The sequence below is a fragment of the Helianthus annuus genome, chromosome 7 (assembly GCF_002127325.2).
Source record: "Helianthus annuus cultivar XRQ/B chromosome 7, HanXRQr2.0-SUNRISE, whole genome shotgun sequence".
Taxonomy (NCBI): Eukaryota; Viridiplantae; Streptophyta; class Magnoliopsida; order Asterales; family Asteraceae; genus Helianthus; species Helianthus annuus.
Window position 1 is genome coordinate 99,692,784 of NC_035439.2, and position 20,218 is coordinate 99,713,001.

General features: G+C 36.9%; 1 protein-coding gene and 2 long non-coding RNA genes across 9 annotated transcripts; all 3 read right to left on the bottom strand.

Annotated features, from left to right (window-relative positions):
* Positions 1-272: 272 nt before the first annotated feature.
* Positions 273-4,909, bottom strand: LOC110868126. Of its 5 annotated transcripts, XR_004861779.1 has the most exons (10): positions 4,651-4,895; positions 4,315-4,536; positions 3,669-3,741; positions 3,438-3,551; positions 3,040-3,274; positions 2,825-2,909; positions 1,969-2,027; positions 1,228-1,321; positions 803-1,120; positions 273-618 (listed from the first exon to the last, which is right to left on the bottom strand). It is a non-coding gene; the product is annotated as an uncharacterized LOC110868126 (long non-coding RNA). The 5 variants fall into 5 exon arrangements; XR_004861781.1 differs by having other exon boundaries at positions 803-1,037; positions 3,040-3,551; positions 4,651-4,909; XR_004861778.1 differs by having other exon boundaries at positions 3,040-3,551; positions 4,651-4,898.
* Positions 4,910-6,436: 1,527 nt separating this feature from the next.
* Positions 6,437-13,947, bottom strand: LOC118480141. Of its 3 annotated transcripts, XR_004861776.1 has the most exons (3): positions 9,467-9,750; positions 7,190-7,246; positions 6,437-6,624 (listed from the first exon to the last, which is right to left on the bottom strand). XR_004861776.1 is itself a non-coding variant. In XM_035974848.1 (2 exons), the coding sequence occupies exon 1, from the start codon at positions 13,939-13,941 to the stop codon at positions 13,189-13,191; it is 753 nt and encodes a 250-aa protein (XP_035830741.1). In that variant the 5' UTR covers positions 13,942-13,947; the 3' UTR covers positions 6,437-6,624; positions 13,161-13,188. The 3 variants fall into 3 exon arrangements, 1 of the variants encoding a protein (XP_035830741.1); XR_004861777.1 differs by lacking the exon at positions 7,190-7,246 and having other exon boundaries at positions 9,467-9,757; XM_035974848.1 differs by lacking the exons at positions 7,190-7,246; positions 9,467-9,750 and adding an exon at positions 13,161-13,947.
* A 2,344-nt stretch (positions 13,948-16,291) lies between these two features.
* Positions 16,292-19,621, bottom strand: LOC110866354. The gene is made up of 3 exons (XR_002551358.2): positions 19,323-19,621; positions 17,045-17,101; positions 16,292-16,479 (listed from the first exon to the last, which is right to left on the bottom strand). It is a non-coding gene; the product is annotated as an uncharacterized LOC110866354 (long non-coding RNA).
* Positions 19,622-20,218: the final 597 nt, after the last annotated feature.

Below are 20,218 nucleotides of genomic sequence, written 5' to 3' on the forward strand. Positions count from 1 at the left end.
TCTATGTTTCAAAAAAGTAGGGGAACTAGAAAAATGTCATTAAAAGAGACTATCCAAAAATACCTGTCAACCATATTATTCCTACACTTTGATCTCGATCATCATTGATCATTAAATTTGATGGGTAAGATTGTTTCTTAGCTTTCTTAGGCAAAAATGACTTTGTGTGTAAATATTATCATACATATAATATAACTAGCGGTAAGACCCGTGTGCAAACACGGGTGGTTCTTAGAAAACCATGCATAACACATTTTATTAAACACAGGCAGTTTTAGAAGTTTTAATATATGCTACTAAATAATATTATAGTAATCCACAGGTACCGTTCCTCATAGTTGCTCAAATTCACATCTAAAATCACACAATTAACAAAAAAAAAAAAAATGAATTGAATACCTATATGTATACAGTACTATCTATGGGTTGTTGCTTTCAAGTCTTTTCTCTAGGATGATTGCTCGGCTCATGTTTAGTGATGAGATCGGATGAATATGCAAGTTTAAACATTTCTTAACCCTTCCTCAATGCTTAAGAGGATAGGTGCTAAGATGAGTATGAACAGGTAGCCAATAACCTTGTGAACTTTCCAAAAGTGTTGTTTAAAAATCTTCTCAACTGAAAGACAAATGATTGTATTTTAGACACATAATGCAATTTATTGTCCATTCTCAAAAATTGTATTTTAGACTAGTGTATAGATTATATGAATTCTAACAACAAACTTTTTTGAGCATGATAAGTTACAATATAATTCACCATGACTAACAATAATTAATAGCAGAGAGGAAGATGTACATACAGTTGTATTAAAGGGACTTCCTAAAATCTTTGTCGCGAATCGTACTTTTACCCCTCGAATACTTCATCACCTAAGCACTGACAGCACAACTCATTCTTGCTGCAGGACATTCCATCATCTTTGATAACAATGCCCACCCGCAGAGCTCTAATCCCACCATCCGAGACTCCATCCTTCTCAGTTGCTCTAGTTCTTATCAAGGGGGGACATAGAAAAATTAGCCCTCAGCACAAACCTGTATTCCACAGGCGTACAATGATCAAAATCCAAAGGACACAGCTTCAAAACCATTGGTGATCCACAGATCTCATCTTCCACCTTAAAGTTTCAATAATTTCCCCAGAAAGCTTAATTAACAGCTAAATACAACCATTTAAATGAAAGATTAGCAAACTTGAAGACATGGGTGATGCAGAAATCATTACCTGATCATGATCATTGAATCTTGCTTTTCACCCGGGAAAGATTTTATAAAGATGAGCTACGATCAACCATGGTTGTTTGACCAAGAAGCACTACCTACGGACCAAATCAACAGGTAATTTAGAAAGACATACTGACTTGCTACTTCCAGTTTGTATGTTTGTGTTTCGCAATCTGCTTTTAGAGTTAGCTATAAGATACATCAGTTAAGTAAAGTACTGTGATTAAGACTAAAACTGCACGAATGATGGTAATTCCAGTTCGTGACATTTTGACGACTAAAAATTTACCTGTACCAACTTTCATTAAATGAAACTCTGATTATAATAAAGGATGAGCATATAGGACTTGGTACCGGTACCGATACTAAATTTTCCGTACCAATTTTTTCGATACCTAATCGGCACCCACTTTTTTGCGTTTTTTTTGGTACCGGTACTTTCAGTACAGTACCGGTATTTTACCTTCAAATACCGGTACGGTGTACCGTACCAAATATTTTTTGTACTGGTAACCGTATTTGGCGAATTTCTGTACCGGTAATCATTATATATAGACATTTATATTCCTTGCCTGTTCTAGCCCTTGAAGAACATCTTTCATGATGTTTTTCTTAAAATACAGGCATTGTATCTCCATGGTTCTTAACTTGTAATTTAGTAGCAAATTGCTACACAAAAATTAATATACAAAAATCAATATTTGGAGAGCAACAATAGATTCACAGTATGTAGATGACGTACATGAATAAGTTTGGATTGATGGTGTTGTTGAGGAGTGGCTGCAAGAACATGAAAAGTACCTGAAATTGTTAAAAAGCTTTCCTTAAGCTGCACATTAGAGCTCTTATGCATAATTTATAAATCAAAACATGAATTATGCAAATCTAAAGATTACTATGTAAATAGTGTAAAAGAACTGCAATTTTGTTAATATATGCACAGATACCTGTAGGAAAAACAAAGAGGCGTCTAAATAATTAGTAAAGTAGCAGCTCGAACAGTGGCTTCAAACACTGTTTTAACCCAACAGTGGTTTCAAACACTGTTTTAACCCAATAGTGGTTTCAAACACTGTTTTAACAACACTATTTTAACCTAACAGTGGTTTCGAACACTGTTTTAACCAACAGTGCTTTCAAACACTGTTTTAACCCAAAAGTGGTTTCAAAACACTGTTTTAACCCAAAACGGTGGTTTCACTTTTTCTCGGGTTAAAACACTTTTTTTTAACCCAATAGTGTTTAAACCTAATCTTTTTGATAAAAAACTTCGTCAGCCATCAATCTTGCTTGTTTTGCAACGTCTGATGCGATTTTAGCAGCAGTTGCAGCCACTTTAGCAACAGAAGAAGCAGTTGCTATTGAGACAGCTGAAGACGCTAGCTTCGCTACATCATCGGAAAACAAACCAGAATTCTTTCGACTTTCCAGACGTTTCTGCAATGATTGATGGCAGCAGCAGCATGCACTGCTGCGTTTGCTGCCTCAAATTCTTACCATACAGTTTTACATTCCTCTAAATCATCATCAAAACATCATAAACATCATAAATCTATAAATTCATTCGTAAAAAATGATCATCAAAACTTCTTAATTACCTCTAGCTCGATCATCAACTTCCAAAGCTATATCAGGAAACAATGCTTGTAAGAAATCGCGTCTCTGATTCGGTAAAGCTATCACCTAAACAAAATTCACAAAACAAAAACATTCAATTCACAAATTTAAATTCAAATAAACCGATCAAAACCTAAGGCCTATTTATTCAAAAAAATCATCACTAACAATTCAAATTGAAATAATATACACAAACCTTTTGAAGCTTTTTATCGGTCTCTTGTGTCAGAGCAGAGAAATAAGCAGAGCTTCTCGGAGTTGTGGTAAATGACGGCATTCTTTTGAATTATGGTTGAAGTAATAACTCTGTTTTTGTGAAGTGTTGATCAGGCCGCAAACCTCGTACGATAATATTCAATGATCAGGCCTTTGACTCGGCAAATCTCGTAGGATAAGGTACACCATAAACAATACCAACCTAAAATCGTAATCTAAAAGGTATCTGGTCGCTTAGGATATACTAAAAAACAATCACATCATTCAAAATTGCTTCTATATTTTATTATATTCTACATCAAATTCTTCAAAACCTAATTAAATATTCGTTTCTGTATTAAACGATAAATCACTTAAATAATGAAAGTAATTACTGACCTGTTGTTGGATCCTAGCTAAATCCGCCGTTGATATGTGACTCATCTGCTCTTAAGCAACCCTCTAATGGTTCAAAGAGGTAATATGAAAACCAATAGCTCTTCTCAAAATCTCCTTCATGGGTATCAACACAACAATAAACAAATTATTTAGAAAAACTGATTTCAAAACTATAATCAAAACTAATTTTTTCCCTAATCAGTCACTTCATTTTCTTCCAGACTAAATTACCTGTAATCAAGTCAGGTCGGCGATGGTCGTTTATTGCAGTTCCTCCTTCGTCGTTTCTTCTAGACTAAATTACCTGTAATCAAGAACAGAGACACAACTACACAAGTGAACTCAGATTATATATATCCTTTCATCTTCTTAATCTAACAAATTAGAACTCAATAATCAATAACATAACCACAGTCTCACTGTCAATTTGGAGCCCCAAAAATTCTAGATCTACGTAGCAGCGATCCTTACGTTTAGTGTAGTTCCACATATGACATATGTATTATAGTATCTTCTAACAAATCCACAACTTTAACCTCTAAACAAAAACAATATCTCTTCTAATAAAAGAACAGAGACACAGCTACACAAGTGAACTCAGATTATATATATCCTTTCATCTTCTAAACCTAACAAATTAAAACTCAATCATCAATAACAGAACCACAGTCTCAATGTCAATTTGGAGCCCTAGAAAACTTTTATAGAGAGATCTCTAGTATTAAATAAACACACAGGATCACAAATTACATAATCAACAATTATTCCAATAGTAAACTGAATTGTTTCATAAACTCATCACACTTTCATCAACACACGCAGTACAATGCACAATAATTATGCTCTCGCTATCACATGACAGGATACGAACACGTACATAAACGTGTTGAGTGAATCAGAGATATGTGGAGATGAAGACATCACTGACTGTAAAATTCAGCTGCTGTTAGTTCTCATCTTTATATGGAATTTATAGAGAGAGAGAGAGGTTGTGGCTTGGTGGTAGCTTATAAGCAACACCACTTATTACGGAAGAATCTTCCTATGAATTTTTCACGATAACCACTGCTCCTTCTCTCCGTGATAGAACCTATAGTTTCTACAAACAGTTGGTGTGCACAACAATTACACAAACATAGTGTGTCTGACTACCATAAATCATATCATAAAAAAGATGAATTTGAGGGGATTAGGTAGATCAATTAAGTCAAACCTGGTCATCACTGACTTTGGGATGAACCATCCATTTTTTTCAAGATTTGTTGTTCAGGACTTCAGGCGATTAAGCCCTAGAGATTGGAATGTTATTTCCTATGTAAGCATATCAGTTTTATTGTGAAATCGAAGACAAATATTAAGGTTTAACATGAACTAAAATCAAACATGATTACAATAATCCTAATCAATCAACACATGAAGGTTTATTATGAAATCAAAGAATAAATAGTAATACAAAGCGAGGTAGGTTCGTCTTCGACATAAACAGATCTATCGGCACGCCATCCGATCCCTCCATCTGCACTCAGTCCACAGATCATCGTATGTTACACGCATTCTATTCTATTTTTAGATTTTGGGAGGAATGAAGAGTTTGGGTTTGGATTTGAATTTTGAAAGACGGGACTCTATATATTGAGAGAGAAGAATTGAAGCTCTGATCGCATTAAATGTGTTGGTGTACTACGTCTTACATCGAGTCTTAGTGTTGTATAGGTTAGACATGGCACGAAATCCTAGAAATATGTGATTGTATAGGTTTCGCTTATAGAGCATAGTCTAGGTTTCGCTTATGTGTCATAGTCTAATAGGTCCGCTTGAATGGTCATGATAGTTTCGCTTGAACGGCATTGATGTAGGTCCGCTTATACGAACATGTCCGTATAAGCGGAACCACCTCACCTATATAAGGTGATAATTTAAGCGGAACTGTGAACATTGTATTCTTCCGGTGAGCCACGAAGTGCTGCCGAAGTGCTGTCAGAACGTGTACTCGTGTTATTGATCAATACAACAGCAATATTAAAGTGAATCCAGCTGAAATCGCACCAAAACATTAGTTTCCGCCTCTTGTTTTGGAGAGGAATTCTTCTGATCGACTCAAACAGGGCCGAACGCGATCCTACAATTGGTATCAGAGCTCAGGAGGAGGAGTTCTTGCCATTTTAGCTGCATTTCATCTATTTTTCTACACTTTCTTTAAAATTTCAAAATTTTTCACGGTAAAATCAGCTCAAAATCACACACTACACTCGGAATCATGTATTAGTAAACCCTTGAAAGTTTCAGATCTAAAATCAACCTAGAACTTAAGATTTTAGAGGGTTCGCTTATGCGTGCATGTTCAAAAATGACATCAGCAGGTAGTTCCACTTCAGTGACAGGGTAGTTCCGCTTCAAGGAACAAGTTAGTTTCGCTTCAGTGTCACCACAGCAGCCAGTTTCGCTTCAAGGTACAGGTGGTTTCGCTCCAAATAGCACCTAGTTCCGCTTATCTGTGCAATTTAGGTCCGCTTATTCGGACAAGTTCTGATAGTTCCGCTTCAAAGGGTCCGCTTCAAAGACACTTTGTTGTAGTTCCGCTCAAGTGTTTCGCTTGAACAGATAACTTGTGGTCCGCTTATTTGAACATTTAAGGTTCCGCTTGTGTGGTCCGCTTATTTGAACACTTAAGGTTCCGCTTGTGTGGTTTGCTTATTTGAACAAAGTGGTTTCGCTTTTCTGGTTCGCTTTTCTGGTTCGCTTTTCTGAACAGTTTCGCTTCAAGGGACATTCTGTCTAAACTTGGAAATTTTGTGAACTTTGAACCTTGATCAATGGACAACGAATTTTATAACGCCTTTGCTAGCCCGATCACAATGACTCAGAATGCTTTGATTGAAAATGAAACCGGAACGTCCCAGAAACCGCCTAAACTCATGGATATTGATGATTATTGTCACACCCTGACTTTTACGGAAGCGTGTGTGTGTGACTTGATCAGTTTTCATTGCATTCGATTATAACAAACAACTATATGATTAATATGATGTTCATCCATTCAAAAGTTCAAAACATTACAATCACAAGTCATTTAAGTTTCAATCAACATGACCTCCAGTTAAGTTACAAACAAACTAAAGTGGATGACACCTAAACTTGAAATTTACATCTTGAAAACAACACCCGCGCCCAAGATCCATCTTGTTTCCTGAAATACATGTAATTTTGAAAACATCAACAAAAGTTGAGCGAGTTCATGCGTTTTGTATGAGTACCAATAAACTTGTAAACATTTGAGAGATTCCTTTGAAAATAGGTATGTAAAGCGTCTATGAACAGATCAATTAATGTTTTGCAAGGACATTAATATATGTGAAGACATAGGGAGTACCCAACCCAAGTGGGCTATTATTAGTGTCGAATCCCCTCGACTGTGTCGAATCCCCTCGACTGTGTCGAATCACCTCGACTGTGTCAAATCACCTTGACTGTGTCAAATCCCCTTGACCGTTGTCGAGTCACCTCGACTGGGACACAAAAGCACTCTAAGTAGTCATAAATGGACCATGAGTGGGGCTCGGCCGTACCCGTTAGATCTAACCTTTGTCCATGTTTCTTATGAGAGTTGGCATTTCAGTTTCAGCCTATGCTCACATGATCTAATAGTTCATTTCATAGCCAAATCATACCATTGAAACATATGTAACATGTATTTCACCCCCGAGAGTTATAAATCCGAAAAAAGTTAAGAGAAAAGGGGGACATGAACTCACTGTTTTGCGTTCCTGAGAGAGATATCCTAGCAACGTGTTCCGTAAATGCGAGTCAACCTACAAGGGTTCTACTCATTAGACACGTCGGTCTTTCCTAGACCTTGTACTCGTTGTTCATCTTGAACGTTTGTTATTTTCATTTCGTTTTTGGAACACTTGTGTAGTTTAATAATACGTTGGCATTTGTTCCTGGTGTACTTTGATTCGAGACTTTATATTTGTTACACAAATATAAGTGTATATCTTTAATTGATAAAAGCGTTGAAAATATTTATTTTTAACGTCGAAATACGTTGTCGTATGTGTACGACATTAGTGAGAGAGTACACTTCAACAAGTGTATGTGAGTATATCATCATGTACTAGAGTCTTTTATACATATACATATACCGTACGTATACTTGTATTTTTGCGCTTTATACGTGTACGTATACCGTATTTATACGTGTAGGTATATCGTATTATACGCGTAGGTATACCGTATTATACGTGTAGGTATACCATATTTATAACGTACTTGTACAATATATATTTATAAAAATATACATGTATTTTACTTTGGGCTTAGCCCACAATTTAGTGTTTTGGGCTTAATCCATATTGTTTGGCATTTGGACCTAGCCCAAGTTCTATAAGTTATTAGGCCTAGCCCATGTTAGTATTGTAAGTGGGCTTTTATAGGTATTTTAGGGAAATGGGCCTTTGCCCATGTACTTAAGGTATTGGGCCTAGCCCAATATTTATGTTCATGCATTTTTAGTAATCTTTTACTAATTATGCTAGTAACTTTTATAATGACAATTAGCATTATTTTCTTTATTGAATTTTCCGGTCATTCATTGTCGTTAATATATATGAAGTGTCTAAATTATTTTATTTTTAGACTTGTCGTAACGACCGGTTAATATATATAGTTTTTGTCTGTCAAAGTTGTCGAGCGTCGTAGTAACCTTTCGAGGTGTCGACACGTCCGTTTCGTCGATAAGGCATAAGGTGTCGTCCGATGACCGTCGTTCGAGACCCGTCATCCGATGTTCGCGCCTTGTTTTATGGTATCTTATAAGTGTACATTTTAAGTAGTCGCGAAGGTTCGCGACCGTCGTTACAATTTCGAATGTTTGTGGGGTTTTCGTCGTGGTGTAAGTGTATATTTTGCAAGTATCGTAGGTATTATTTTGGTATGCATTCCTAATACTAATACATACACATAATTATACACACATTATACATCAATTAAAGTATTTGAAGTATATACATATAATTTTCTCCAAAAATTATATTGATGGTTATTCTTATAAATTTTTCCCATTTTATCATAAAAATAACTTGTAGTATTTTAAGTAAGCTCATGGATGGTTAAGTCTTAACCCTTGTCATTAGGGTTTGTCTAATATCAATTAAGGTTGTTAATCACAATTAAGATCACTAATCGCGATTAACTATGCTAATCACCCCGTAATCCCATTTTAATAGCGATTAAGATTTTAGAAAATTTCTCCATAATTTCCCCAAACTATGGCCTTTTTCCCATGTATTCAAAACGTGTTTAAAAATCATTTTTCATCTTCCAAATAATCATCAATTTACCAAGTTCATCAAACTTATTTTTCAAGTGAATAAATTCTACAATTTCACTTCACACTTCATGAGCCTTCATACATGTATATCTTTTTTTATAAAAGTTTTAATAAACTTTATGTTCATCTTTTTAATGAGTTCTTTTAAATACAACTTGATTATATATTTTTATACTTTTAAACCTCTAAAAATCCCAAGACTTTCAACTATTAAAGTGTTAAGACTTTTTATGTGAAGTTTTTATAACCATTGATTATATCACTTGTTATATATAGAAATCAAGTTTACTAGTTCATTAAATCAAATTTCAAGTCTATTAAAGTCCATGATTCTTCAAGTATCAAAATTATATGTAAAGCTCATGAACCATGAAGATATGATCTTTCAAGATTTAAACATCTACTTGTTTAAATCATATTTTTATGCCTAATATAGTAAGATCATCACTAATACAAAATACTACACTAAATAAATAACATGATCATCATAAATCTCATGACTAATCAACCTACTTTAACAAAATCAACAAGATCATACAACTCATTCAACACTAATAGACATAACAATCACATAATACTTCTTATTTAGTAGACTTTTATGGTGAGGTTAGGGTTTTCATCTTTGATTTTGTTTTGTTCAAGATGATCAACATACTTTATATGTTATAAAAAGCTTAAAAAGTATGGAATGATGCCTTACAATTTTGCTAGAATCTAGTAGATGAACTAGATGAAGAAGATCAAGAAGGCAAGCTCCTAGATGCCAAGAATAAGCTCCAAATGTTCCCCAAGACTTGCTACACTTCAAGCACCCTTGAAATCCATGTAGAAGCACTAGAAAATAGTTGATTTTGGTTAAAGAATTGAAGGTTAAAGAGGGGTGTTTGAGCCGAGATTATGAGAGATGGAGGTGGGTTTTGGTTGCAAAATTTGAGGGAAATGAATGATGGGAGGTGATGAAAAAAAAATGATGGAAGTATGGTTTAAAAGGTCATAATCTTGCAACTTCACAAAAGTCTTCCTCAACCATACTTATTTATCCAAATGATCAAGTGTAGGTGATTTCATGTGGGGTCTACCACATGAACGTAATGGGGGTGTCTAGTTTGTTTTTTTTTTATCTTTTTTTTTTTTAAGTTTACATAATAAAAAAAGTCTTATAAATTATATAGTTGTTTAGGGGTTTAGGGAAATAGATAAGTTCTTGTATCATTAGCGTTATGACAATATTTTTGATGCCAAAAGATGGCTCACTAGTTCACTAGATTGTTAGCTTAGGCATTAGAGTGGTAAAAATACCACTAACTAGTTCGTCGGCACGAAATTGGCGAAATTGTGAATTTTGCGGCGTAGTACCGGAAGCTTGTATTTCGGATATCCCATTGATATCCTCAAGCTTATTTAAGATGTAATATATTATTTACGAGTCCTACGGACATTAAAATGCTGATTTTTTTTGTATCGCATATATTTTATTTTGTTATAGTTTGGCGCAGAACGAACACCTTATAAATATACATTTCTTTTAAAGTTTATATGCTTTATCATTTGGTGCCCCTAGTTAGGGGTTTTTTTTATTTGTATTCCATATACCTAGTGCGTTCATGCCCTTCGTCGCTCGTTCCGACAGTTTTCGAAACTTGCTGGCATGAATAATGTGTTCAGGTGAATAGTGTTTTCAACATTTGGCCAACATATTAGGACATAGTTTGCGGTTTTCTCGCGACATGGCGATTGTATTATTGTTGTTTGACATATATAGCCATGCCCTATGATTTCTAGTCTTTGTACGACCTAATCATGAAATAATTAAATCGTAACGAACATAATTAAGCGTTAAATCAAGTGTTTAAGTTGTACGGAATTACCCTTATTTTTACCAGTTGTCACATTCTCCCCCCGTTAGAAGAATTTCGTCCCGAAATTCAAGTCGTGTTACCGGTTGCAAGGGAGTCTTACTTGGCTTTTATTTGATCCTCACGTTCCCACGTATACTAGGGACGGTGACGCGAGTTTCAGCGAACTTTAACCAACTTCCTACGACTCCTCCGTGTTTTTATGGACTTTCCAGTCCGTAATCTCATCAGTTTTTTTTTTGTAAACGTATATCTCGTCCGCTGGGATGACAACCGTCTCTTGAGTACGGCTTTTCTTTAAGTTTGACACATGAAAAGTGTCATGTACACCACTGAGTTCATCTGGCAGCTTCAAATTGTATGCCACCATTCAAATTTTCGCTAATATCTCGAAAGGTCCAATATAACGTGAGTTCAACTTCCCATGCTTACCGAATCTGGCTACGCCCTTCCAAGGCGAGACTTTCAACAAAACCTTGTCTCCGACCTCGAAGGATAATGGTTTGCGTCGTTTTTCGGCGTAGCTCTTTTGTCTGTCACGAGCCGCCTTGATACGGTTTCGTATCTGAAAAAAAATTTGTCCGTAGTTTCCTGAACTAATTCCGGACCAATGGGTTACTTGTCTCCGATCTCCGCCCAACATAGCGGTGACCGACATTTCCATCCATATAAAGCCTCAAACGGGGCGGCTTGGATGCTAGTGTGATAACTATTATTATATGAGAACCCCACTAAGGGCAAGTGAGTATCCAAACTTCCACCAAGGCCATCACATAAGCACGTAACATGTCTTCCAAAGTCTGTATCGTTCTCTCACTCTGGTCGTCCGTCTGAGGGTGAAAGGTCGTACTAAGATTCAGTTGAGATCCAAAGGCCTTTTGGAATGATTGCCATATTCTTGACACGAACCGACCATCTCGGTTCGATATAATAGAAACAAGCACTCCATGTCGTGCCACAATTTCCTTGAGATATATTACAGCCAATGTCTTAGTGCTATCTTTTCACTGATCGATAGGAAATGCGCGGACTTTGTAAGTCGATCTACAATTACCCAAATCATATCATGGCCTCTTGTGGTTCGGGGTAACTTAGTAATGAAGCCTATCGAGATTTTTTTTTCCCATTTTCAAACAGGAATTTCAGGTTGTTGTAGCAAACCTGAAGGCTTTTGATATTCCGCCTTAACCTTGGCGCATGTAAGGCATTTCCCAACATAAGTAGCAATGTCGCTTTTAAGATTAGGCCACCAAAAATTCTTTTAAGTCTTGGTACATCTTATCCTAACCCGGATGTATAGAGTACCTTGACTTGTGTGCTTCATCCAAAATAATCGTCCGTAGGTCGCCAAAGGATGGAACCCAAATTCGCTACAGGGAGTACAATGTTATCTTCCTTGGGCAACGATTGCGCTCCCATTCCACGTAATGCTTCAGCTTGTAGGTGCTCTGGTTTGAGCGTCTCTTTCTCAGCCTCACGAATCCGAGTAACGGAATTCGTTTGTATGGTCATCTCCAAGGCTCGCATCCTTAGTGGTTTTGCGCACTCCCTACGGCTCAAGGCGTCTGCTACAACGCTCGCCTTATCCAGGTGATACTTAATCTCATAGTCGTAATCATTCAACTGTTGATGATATCCCGACCTCAAGTCGATCTTGGAGTAGTAGCTAGAACTTTAAAATTGGTCGAACAAGTCATCAATTCTCGGTAAGGGGTACCGATTCTTGATTGGTTAGCTTGTTTAACTCCCTGTAGTCTAAGCACATACGAAAATTTTCGTCCTTCTTCTTGACAAACAACATTGGAGCTCCCCAGGGTAAGAAGCTCGGCTTGATAAATTCTCTTGTCTGGCAACTCTTTCAGTTGAGTCGATAGTTCTTGCATCTCGGACGAGCTAATCGATAAGGTGCCTTCGCCACTGGTGCTGCTCCTGGCACTAGGTCTGTCCGAAACTCCATTCGTTGTTGTGGAGGTAGCCCAAGCAAGTCTTTGGAAAAGACTTCTGGAAATTCGTTCACAACAGGGTTGTCTTCTAGCTTGGGCTCCTTGGTCTCCTTATCGACAACATGAGCAAGGAAGGCTATGCACCCCTTTCGGAGGCACTTCTACGCCTTTATGACCATTGTGGGATGTCGCAATCCATCACCTTATGGGGCTCAGTGTCCTCGCATCAACTGCATGAAGGCCGTGTACTATAAGTGTTTCATCATTCGCAAAAGGAATGCAATGATTTTCTCATGACCAACAACTTCAACTCTATTCTTGGATAGCCAAACCATGCTGACTACAACATCATAACTTCCCAAATCAACAGGTAGGAGTTCAGTGGAAAATTCCTGCTCTCCAAGTTCCAAAGTACAACCCTTAATCACCTCATTTGCTTTAACTAACTTTCCATTTACCAGTTCTATAGGATATGAGGCGTCTAGCTTACTTGAAACTAGGCCAAGTGTATTCTTAAATTCTATTGATACAAAACTAAGGTCGGTGCCAGTATCACACAGAATGGATGCATAGTGTTGGTTAATAGGGAACGTACCCGTCACAACATTCGGGTCCTGGCGCGCTTACGAGCTCCGATCGCGAAGACTCCTCCTCGCTTGGTTCTTCTTAGGGCAATCTTTTCTAAAGTGACCAACGTCACCACAATTGAAGCAACCTGGAACTCTACCATTGTTGTTTCCGCCTTGGTTGTAACTATCGTTTCTTCCTTGGTTGGGATATCTTGCCCAACAGGCATCCTTGCTGTGTCCCTCTTTTCCACATCTGTCACACTTAGGTCTCAGGCATCGACCTTCATGGTGAAACTTGCGTTCATCACATCTCGGCTTAGTCCCCAGATAAACCTTTCCACTGGCCTTATTGGTGGCTCCATAAGCTTTCATGCCACGCGGCGGGTTTGCTTCCCTTCTTTTGTTTGCATTTGAGTGGTCATGAATTACTTGAGTGCCTTTCTTCAGATTTGAAAACTTTCTTTTGTTTTTGCCTGAAGACTCCACGTGAGTCTCTTTCTTGTTTGTCTCAGATTTCGAAAACTTTCCCATACGAAGAGCTTCTTCAGTAAGTGTAACGCTCAAATCGATAGCCTCTACGATGGTTGGAGGCTTTGAGGCAGTAACCATGCTCAGGATTTGAGGCGCAAGTCCCCAAATAAACCTTTCGATTCTCTTGAATTCCGGCTCGACAAGATAAGGAACGACCCTTGATAAATCATGAAAACGCTGAATATACTCGGCAACCTTTGGTCCATCCATCTTCAGATTCCAGAACTCAGTTTCCAGTTTCTGGATTTCAGCTCTTGAACAGTATTTCTTGCGCATTAATTCCTTAAGCTCATCCCAACTGAGCGTATATGCAGCAGTTTCGCCAAGAGTTTGAACTTGGAGGTTCCACCAGGAGAGTGCACCATCCAAAAACAGCCCCGAAATATAAGTGACTCTCTGTTCAGGTGCACATTTGCTCATTCTTAGCACGGAATCGGTCTTTTCAACCCAGCGAACAAAAGCGACGGCACCTCCCGTGCCATCAAAGTTTAGGGGTTTGCAATCTAGAAATTGCTTATAAGTACAGCCTGTAACACATGTAACGCAATTCACGAATGAGCATTGGCAGAACACAATTGGAAATATCCAAAAGATTTGTAACGTGTCTTAGGTGATTTAACATTACCAGTTGGAGGGTTATTTCCGAAAGTGCCACCGTTGTGTTCTGAGCGGTTGGCCTCGTGCTGTGCAATTGCCTGTGATATGCGTTCCTGAAGCTCGGCTTGTGTCCTTGGTAACGTGTTAGTGTATGTGTCACGTCTGGGCGGCATTTTCTTCTAGCAAGAAGTTTTAGGCAGGTTAGAGAACATTCACCAAATAATTATCTGTGGGGTATATATGTATATAGACAATCATCACCACAAGCAAACATGTAATCATCTAACATCACATGCATATATTATCAAAAGGTATAAATAAGAAAACAACCACTGAGCTTCCATATATGTTCGACAACTTGATACATTGTTTTTAACAGATGAAAAACAAAATGGACTCGAGGTTACATCACATCGGTCATAGAAGTTCCATAATACGAAAGTAGTAGTTATTTTCCTTCTACATTGGTCCTCTTAGGTCTTTAGTTTTTTTTTTTTTTTTTTACAAAATGGGCATACTTCCCAAAAAGTGGGGGGGGGGGTTTGTGCATTACTACCACGTATAGGGGTGATAGTGAAAACGTAGAGATAAGGTCGTGAGGGTACGTGGCTTCTTCCTCGGAACCAAATTGTACCTTGTAGCAACCGTAGAGCGGTTTTCCAAGGCGTGAATGCACTACTCAAACGATGGGGTGCTACGGGATAGAGAGTGTAGGGTTACTGGTAGGGGTGTTGGTGGTGGCGATATAGGTAGTGGGTGATAGGGTGCATGTGAGGTGAAGGATGAGGAGAGTCTTTTCTGAGTGTTAGCCATTTTCACCTGCTTAGATATTGGGTCCCAAACGACTCGTACGGGTTGGAGTGTTAGGCATGAAGTAGGCAAAGACAGACATCCTACTTTATAGAGTGTTAGAGTAACTCTTTCGGTTAGTGTTCTATTAGATGAAGGTTTGAACAACTTAGAAAATTTGAATGGGTGATGATCATTAGCTTGACCCGTAGAGTCCACCAGGATCCCCATGCACTACAAGTCGTTATTACGTGGGCCCCCGTAATAATAAATTGTCTTGCATGATCACCCTAATTTTCTCTCGTCCAAAGCAGCTGATCAGTCGGAGAGGGGACACTACTATCCTCATACCTTCGACATTGATGGGACCTTTATGATGGTCCACGCGCCAACGTCCGTTGTCGTTACACGCGAAATGGCACAATGCTAGTCAAAGTAGGAATAAAGAGTGTTCCTAACAATAGTAGTTGGAGGGGCACCTTCAAGATGAGGATCTCATCTCCCTTTTCTGGACAAGAGTGTCGTCAATCATGTTTCATAATAACCACAGGGACCTCGTCCCGCTAATAAGGTTGTTGTCCAAGGTTACCACCTCCGCCTCGCCGTCACTGTCGTAGTCAGGCACCTTTTCATTTGAGAGGAAAGAATAGCCATCTTCTACGGAATTCGAGCTCAGGGCCTCGTTTGGTAACTACATCAGCCATAAGCTCCGCAATAAATGCGAGGTCGATAGTCTCATTGTGCGAGTCAAGAATAATAATAGGATTCGAAGTTGAAGGGATCTCGTTCCCGTCACTAATTATTCCGTACCCGTATATGCATATATATCAATGAATAATAATAATGTTACTTAGTATATACAAGCAAATAAATGCAACATATCACATATAACTCTCGTTTGTTGTTTCCGGTGTCGTTTTGTCTTTGGCAAGTCTAACTCACGTAGACTATACCTCACGTGGCACTTTAGTTGGGGTATTCTCCTCCCTACTAATGTCCCTGCTTTTGTCTTTCCTTTGTAAATGTTTGATTCATGGATCTTGGCGCTTTCGTAAATGCAATGAAAAATCTTTTTGTTTGTTGTAAAAATGTTTTCGTGAGAGAATCCTAGTGATTGTAGACTAGACTCGAGAAGGAATCCTAGTTCACTACAATCGAAGCTCTGATACCAACCTGTCACACCCTGACTTTTACGGAAGCGTGTGTGTGTGACTTGATCAGTTTTCATTGCATTCGATTATAACAAACAACTATATGATTAATATGATGTTCATCCATTCAAAAGTTCAAAACATTACAATCACAAGTCATTTAAGTTTCAATCAACATGACCTCCAGTTAAGTTACAAACAAACTAAAGTGGATGACATCTAAACTTGAAATTTACATCTTGAAAACAACACCCGCGCCCAAGATCCATCTTGTTTCCTGAAATACATGTAATTTTGAAAACATCAACAAAAGTTGAGCGAGTTCATGCGTTTTGTATGAGTACCAATAAACTTGTAAACATTTGAGAGATTCCTTTGAAAATAGGTATGTAAAGCGTCTATGAACAGATCAATTAATGTTTTGCAAGGACATTAATATATGTGAAGACATAGGGAGTACCCAACCCAAGTGGGCTATTATTAGTGTCGAATCCCCTCGACTGTGTCGAATCCCCTCGACTGTGTCGAATCACCTCGACTGTGTCAAATCACCTTGACTGTGTCAAATCCCCTTGACCGTTGTCGAATCACCTCGACTGGGACACAAAAGCACTCTAAGTAGTCATAAATGGACCATGAGTGGGGCTCGGCCGTACCCGTTAGATCTAACCTTTGTCCATGTTTCTTATGAGAGTTGGCATTTCAGTTTCAGCCTATGCTCACATGATCTAATAGTTCATTTCATAGCCAAATCATACCATTGAAACATATGTAACATGTATTTCACCCCCGAGAGTTATAAATCCGAAAAAAGTTAAGAGAAAAGGGGGACATGAACTCACTGTTTTGCGTTCCTGAGAGAGATATCCTAGCAACGTGTTCCGTAAATGCGAGTCAACCTACAAGGGTTCTACTCATTAGACACGTCGGTCTTTCCTAGACCTTGTACTCGTTGTTCATCTTGAACGTTTGTTATTTTCATTTCGTTTTTGGAACACTTGTGTAGTTTAATAATACGTTGGCATTTGTTCCTGGTGTACTTTGATTCGAGACTTTATATTTGTTACACAAATATAAGTGTATATCTTTAATTGATAAAAGCGTTGAAAATATTTATTTTTAACGTCGAAATACGTTGTCGTATGTGTACGACATTAGTGAGAGAGTACACTTCAACAAGTGTATGTGAGTATATCATCATGTACTAGAGTCTTTTATACATATACATATACCGTACGTATACTTGTATTTTTGCGCTTTATACGTGTACGTATACCGTATTTATACGTGTAGGTATATCGTATTATACGCGTAGGTATACCGTATTATACGTGTAGGTATACCATATTTATAACGTACTTGTACAATATATATTTATAAAAATATACATGTATTTTACTTTGGGCTTAGCCCACAATTTAGTGTTTTGGGCTTAATCCATATTGTTTGGCATTTGGACCTAGCCCAAGTTCTATAAGTTATTAGGCCTAGCCCATGTTAGTATTGTAAGTGGGCTTTTATAGGTATTTTAGGGAAATGGGCCTTTGCCCATGTACTTAAGGTATTGGGCCTAGCCCAATATTTATGTTCATGCATTTTTAGTAATCTTTTACTAATTATGCTAGTAACTTTTATAATGACAATTAGCATTATTTTCTTTATTGAATTTTCCGGTCATTCATTGTCGTTAATATATATGAAGTGTCTAAATTATTTTATTTTTAGACTTGTCGTAACGACCGGTTAATATATATAGTTTTTGTGTGTCAAAGTTGTCGAGCGTCGTAGTAACCTTTCGAGGTGTCGACACGTCCGTTTCGTCGATAAGGCATAAGGTGTCGTCCGATGACCGTCGTTCGAGACCCGTCATCCGATGTTCGCGCCTTGTTTTATGGTATCTTATAAGTGTACATTTTAAGTAGTCGCGAAGGTTCGCGACCGTCGTTACAATTTCGAATGTTTGTGGGGTTTTCGTCGTGGTGTAAGTGTATATTTTGCAAGTATCGTAGGTATTATTTTGGTATGCATTCCTAATACTAATACATACATATAATTATACACACATTATACATCAATTAAAGTATTTGAAGTATATACATATAATTTTCTCCAAAAATTATATTGATGGTTATTCTTATAAATTTTTCCCATTTTATCATAAAAATAACTTGTAGTATTTTAAGTAAGCTCATGGATGGTTAAGTCTTAACCCTTGTCATTAGGGTTTGTCTAATATCAATTAAGGTTGTTAATCACAATTAAGATCACTAATCGCGATTAACTATGCTAATCACCCCGTAATCCCATTTTAATAGCGATTAAGATTTTAGAAAATTTCTCCATAATTTCCCCAAACTATGGCCTTTTTCCCATGTATTCAAAACGTGTTTAAAAATCATTTTTCATCTTCCAAATAATCATCAATTTACCAAGTTCATCAAACTTATTTTTCAAGTGAATAAATTCTACAATTTCACTTCACACTTCATGAGCCTTCATACATGTATATCTTTTTTTATAAAAGTTTTAATAAACTTTATGTTCATCTTTTTAATGAGTTCTTTTAAATACAACTTGATTATATATTTTTATACTTTTAAACCTCTAAAAATCCCAAGACTTTCAACTATTAAAGTGTTAAGACTTTTTATGTGAAGTTTTTATAACCATTGATTATATCACTTGTTATATATAGAAATCAAGTTTACTAGTTCATTAAATCAAATTTCAAGTCTATTAAAGTCCATGATTCTTCAAGTATCAAAATTATATGTAAAGCTCATGAACCATGAAGATGATGATCTTTCAAGATTTAAACATCTACTTGTTTAAATCATATTTTTATGCCTAATATAGTAAGATCATCACTAATACAAAATACTACACTAAATAAATAACATGATCATCATAAATCTCATGACTAATCAACCTACTTTAACAAAATCAACAAGATCATACAACTCATTCAACACTAATAGACATAACAATCACATAATACTTCTTATTTAGTAGACTTTTATGGTGAGGTTAGGGTTTTAATCTTTGATTTTGTTTTGTTCAAGATGATCAACATACTTTATATGTTATAAAAAGCTTAAAAAGTATGGAATGATGCCTTACAATTTTGCTAGAATCTAGTAGATGAACTAGATGAAGAAGATCAAGAAGGCAAGCTCCTAGATGCCAAGAATAAGCTCCAAATGTTCCCCAAGACTTGCTACACTTCAAGCACCCTTGAAATCCATGTAGAAGCACTAGAAAATAGTTGATTTTGGTTAAAGAATTGAAGGTTAAAGAGGGGTGTTTGAGCCGAGATTATGAGAGATGGAGGTGGGTTTTGGTTGCAAAATTTGAGGGAAATGAATGATGGGAGGTGATGAAAAAAAAATGATGGAAGTATGGTTTAAAAGGTCATAATCTTGCAACTTCACAAAAGTCTTCCTCAACCATACTTATTTATCCAAATGATCAAGTGTAGGTGATTTCATGTGGGGTCTACCACATGAACGTAATGGGGGTGTCTAGTTTGTTTTTTTTTTTTTTTATCTTTTTTTTTAAGTTTACATAATAAAAAAAGTCTTATAAATTATATAGTTGTTTAGGGGTTTAGGGAAATAGATAAGTTCTTGTATCATTAGCGTTATGACAATATTTTTGATGCCAAAAGATGGCTCACTAGTTCACTAGATTGTTAGCTTAGGCATTAGAGTGGTAAAAATACCACTAACTAGTTCGTCGGCACGAAATTGGCGAAATTGTGAATTTTGCGGCGTAGTACCGGAAGCTTGTATTTCGGATATCCCATTGATATCCTCAAGCTTATTTAAGATGTAATATATTATTTACGAGTCCTACGGACATTAAAATGCTGATTTTTTTGTATCGCAGATATTTTATTTTGTTATAGTTTGGCGCAGAACGAACACCTTATAAATATACATTTCTTTTAAAGTTTATATGCTTTATCATTTGGTGCCCCTAGTTAGGGGTTTTTTTTTATTTTTATTCCATATACC

Bases quoted from the DNA above. Each gene is read 5' to 3' on its own strand.
- LOC118480141 (XM_035974848.1), bottom strand. From the start codon at position 13,941: ATGCGCAAGAAATACTGTTCAAGAGCTGAAATCCAGAAACTGGAAACT.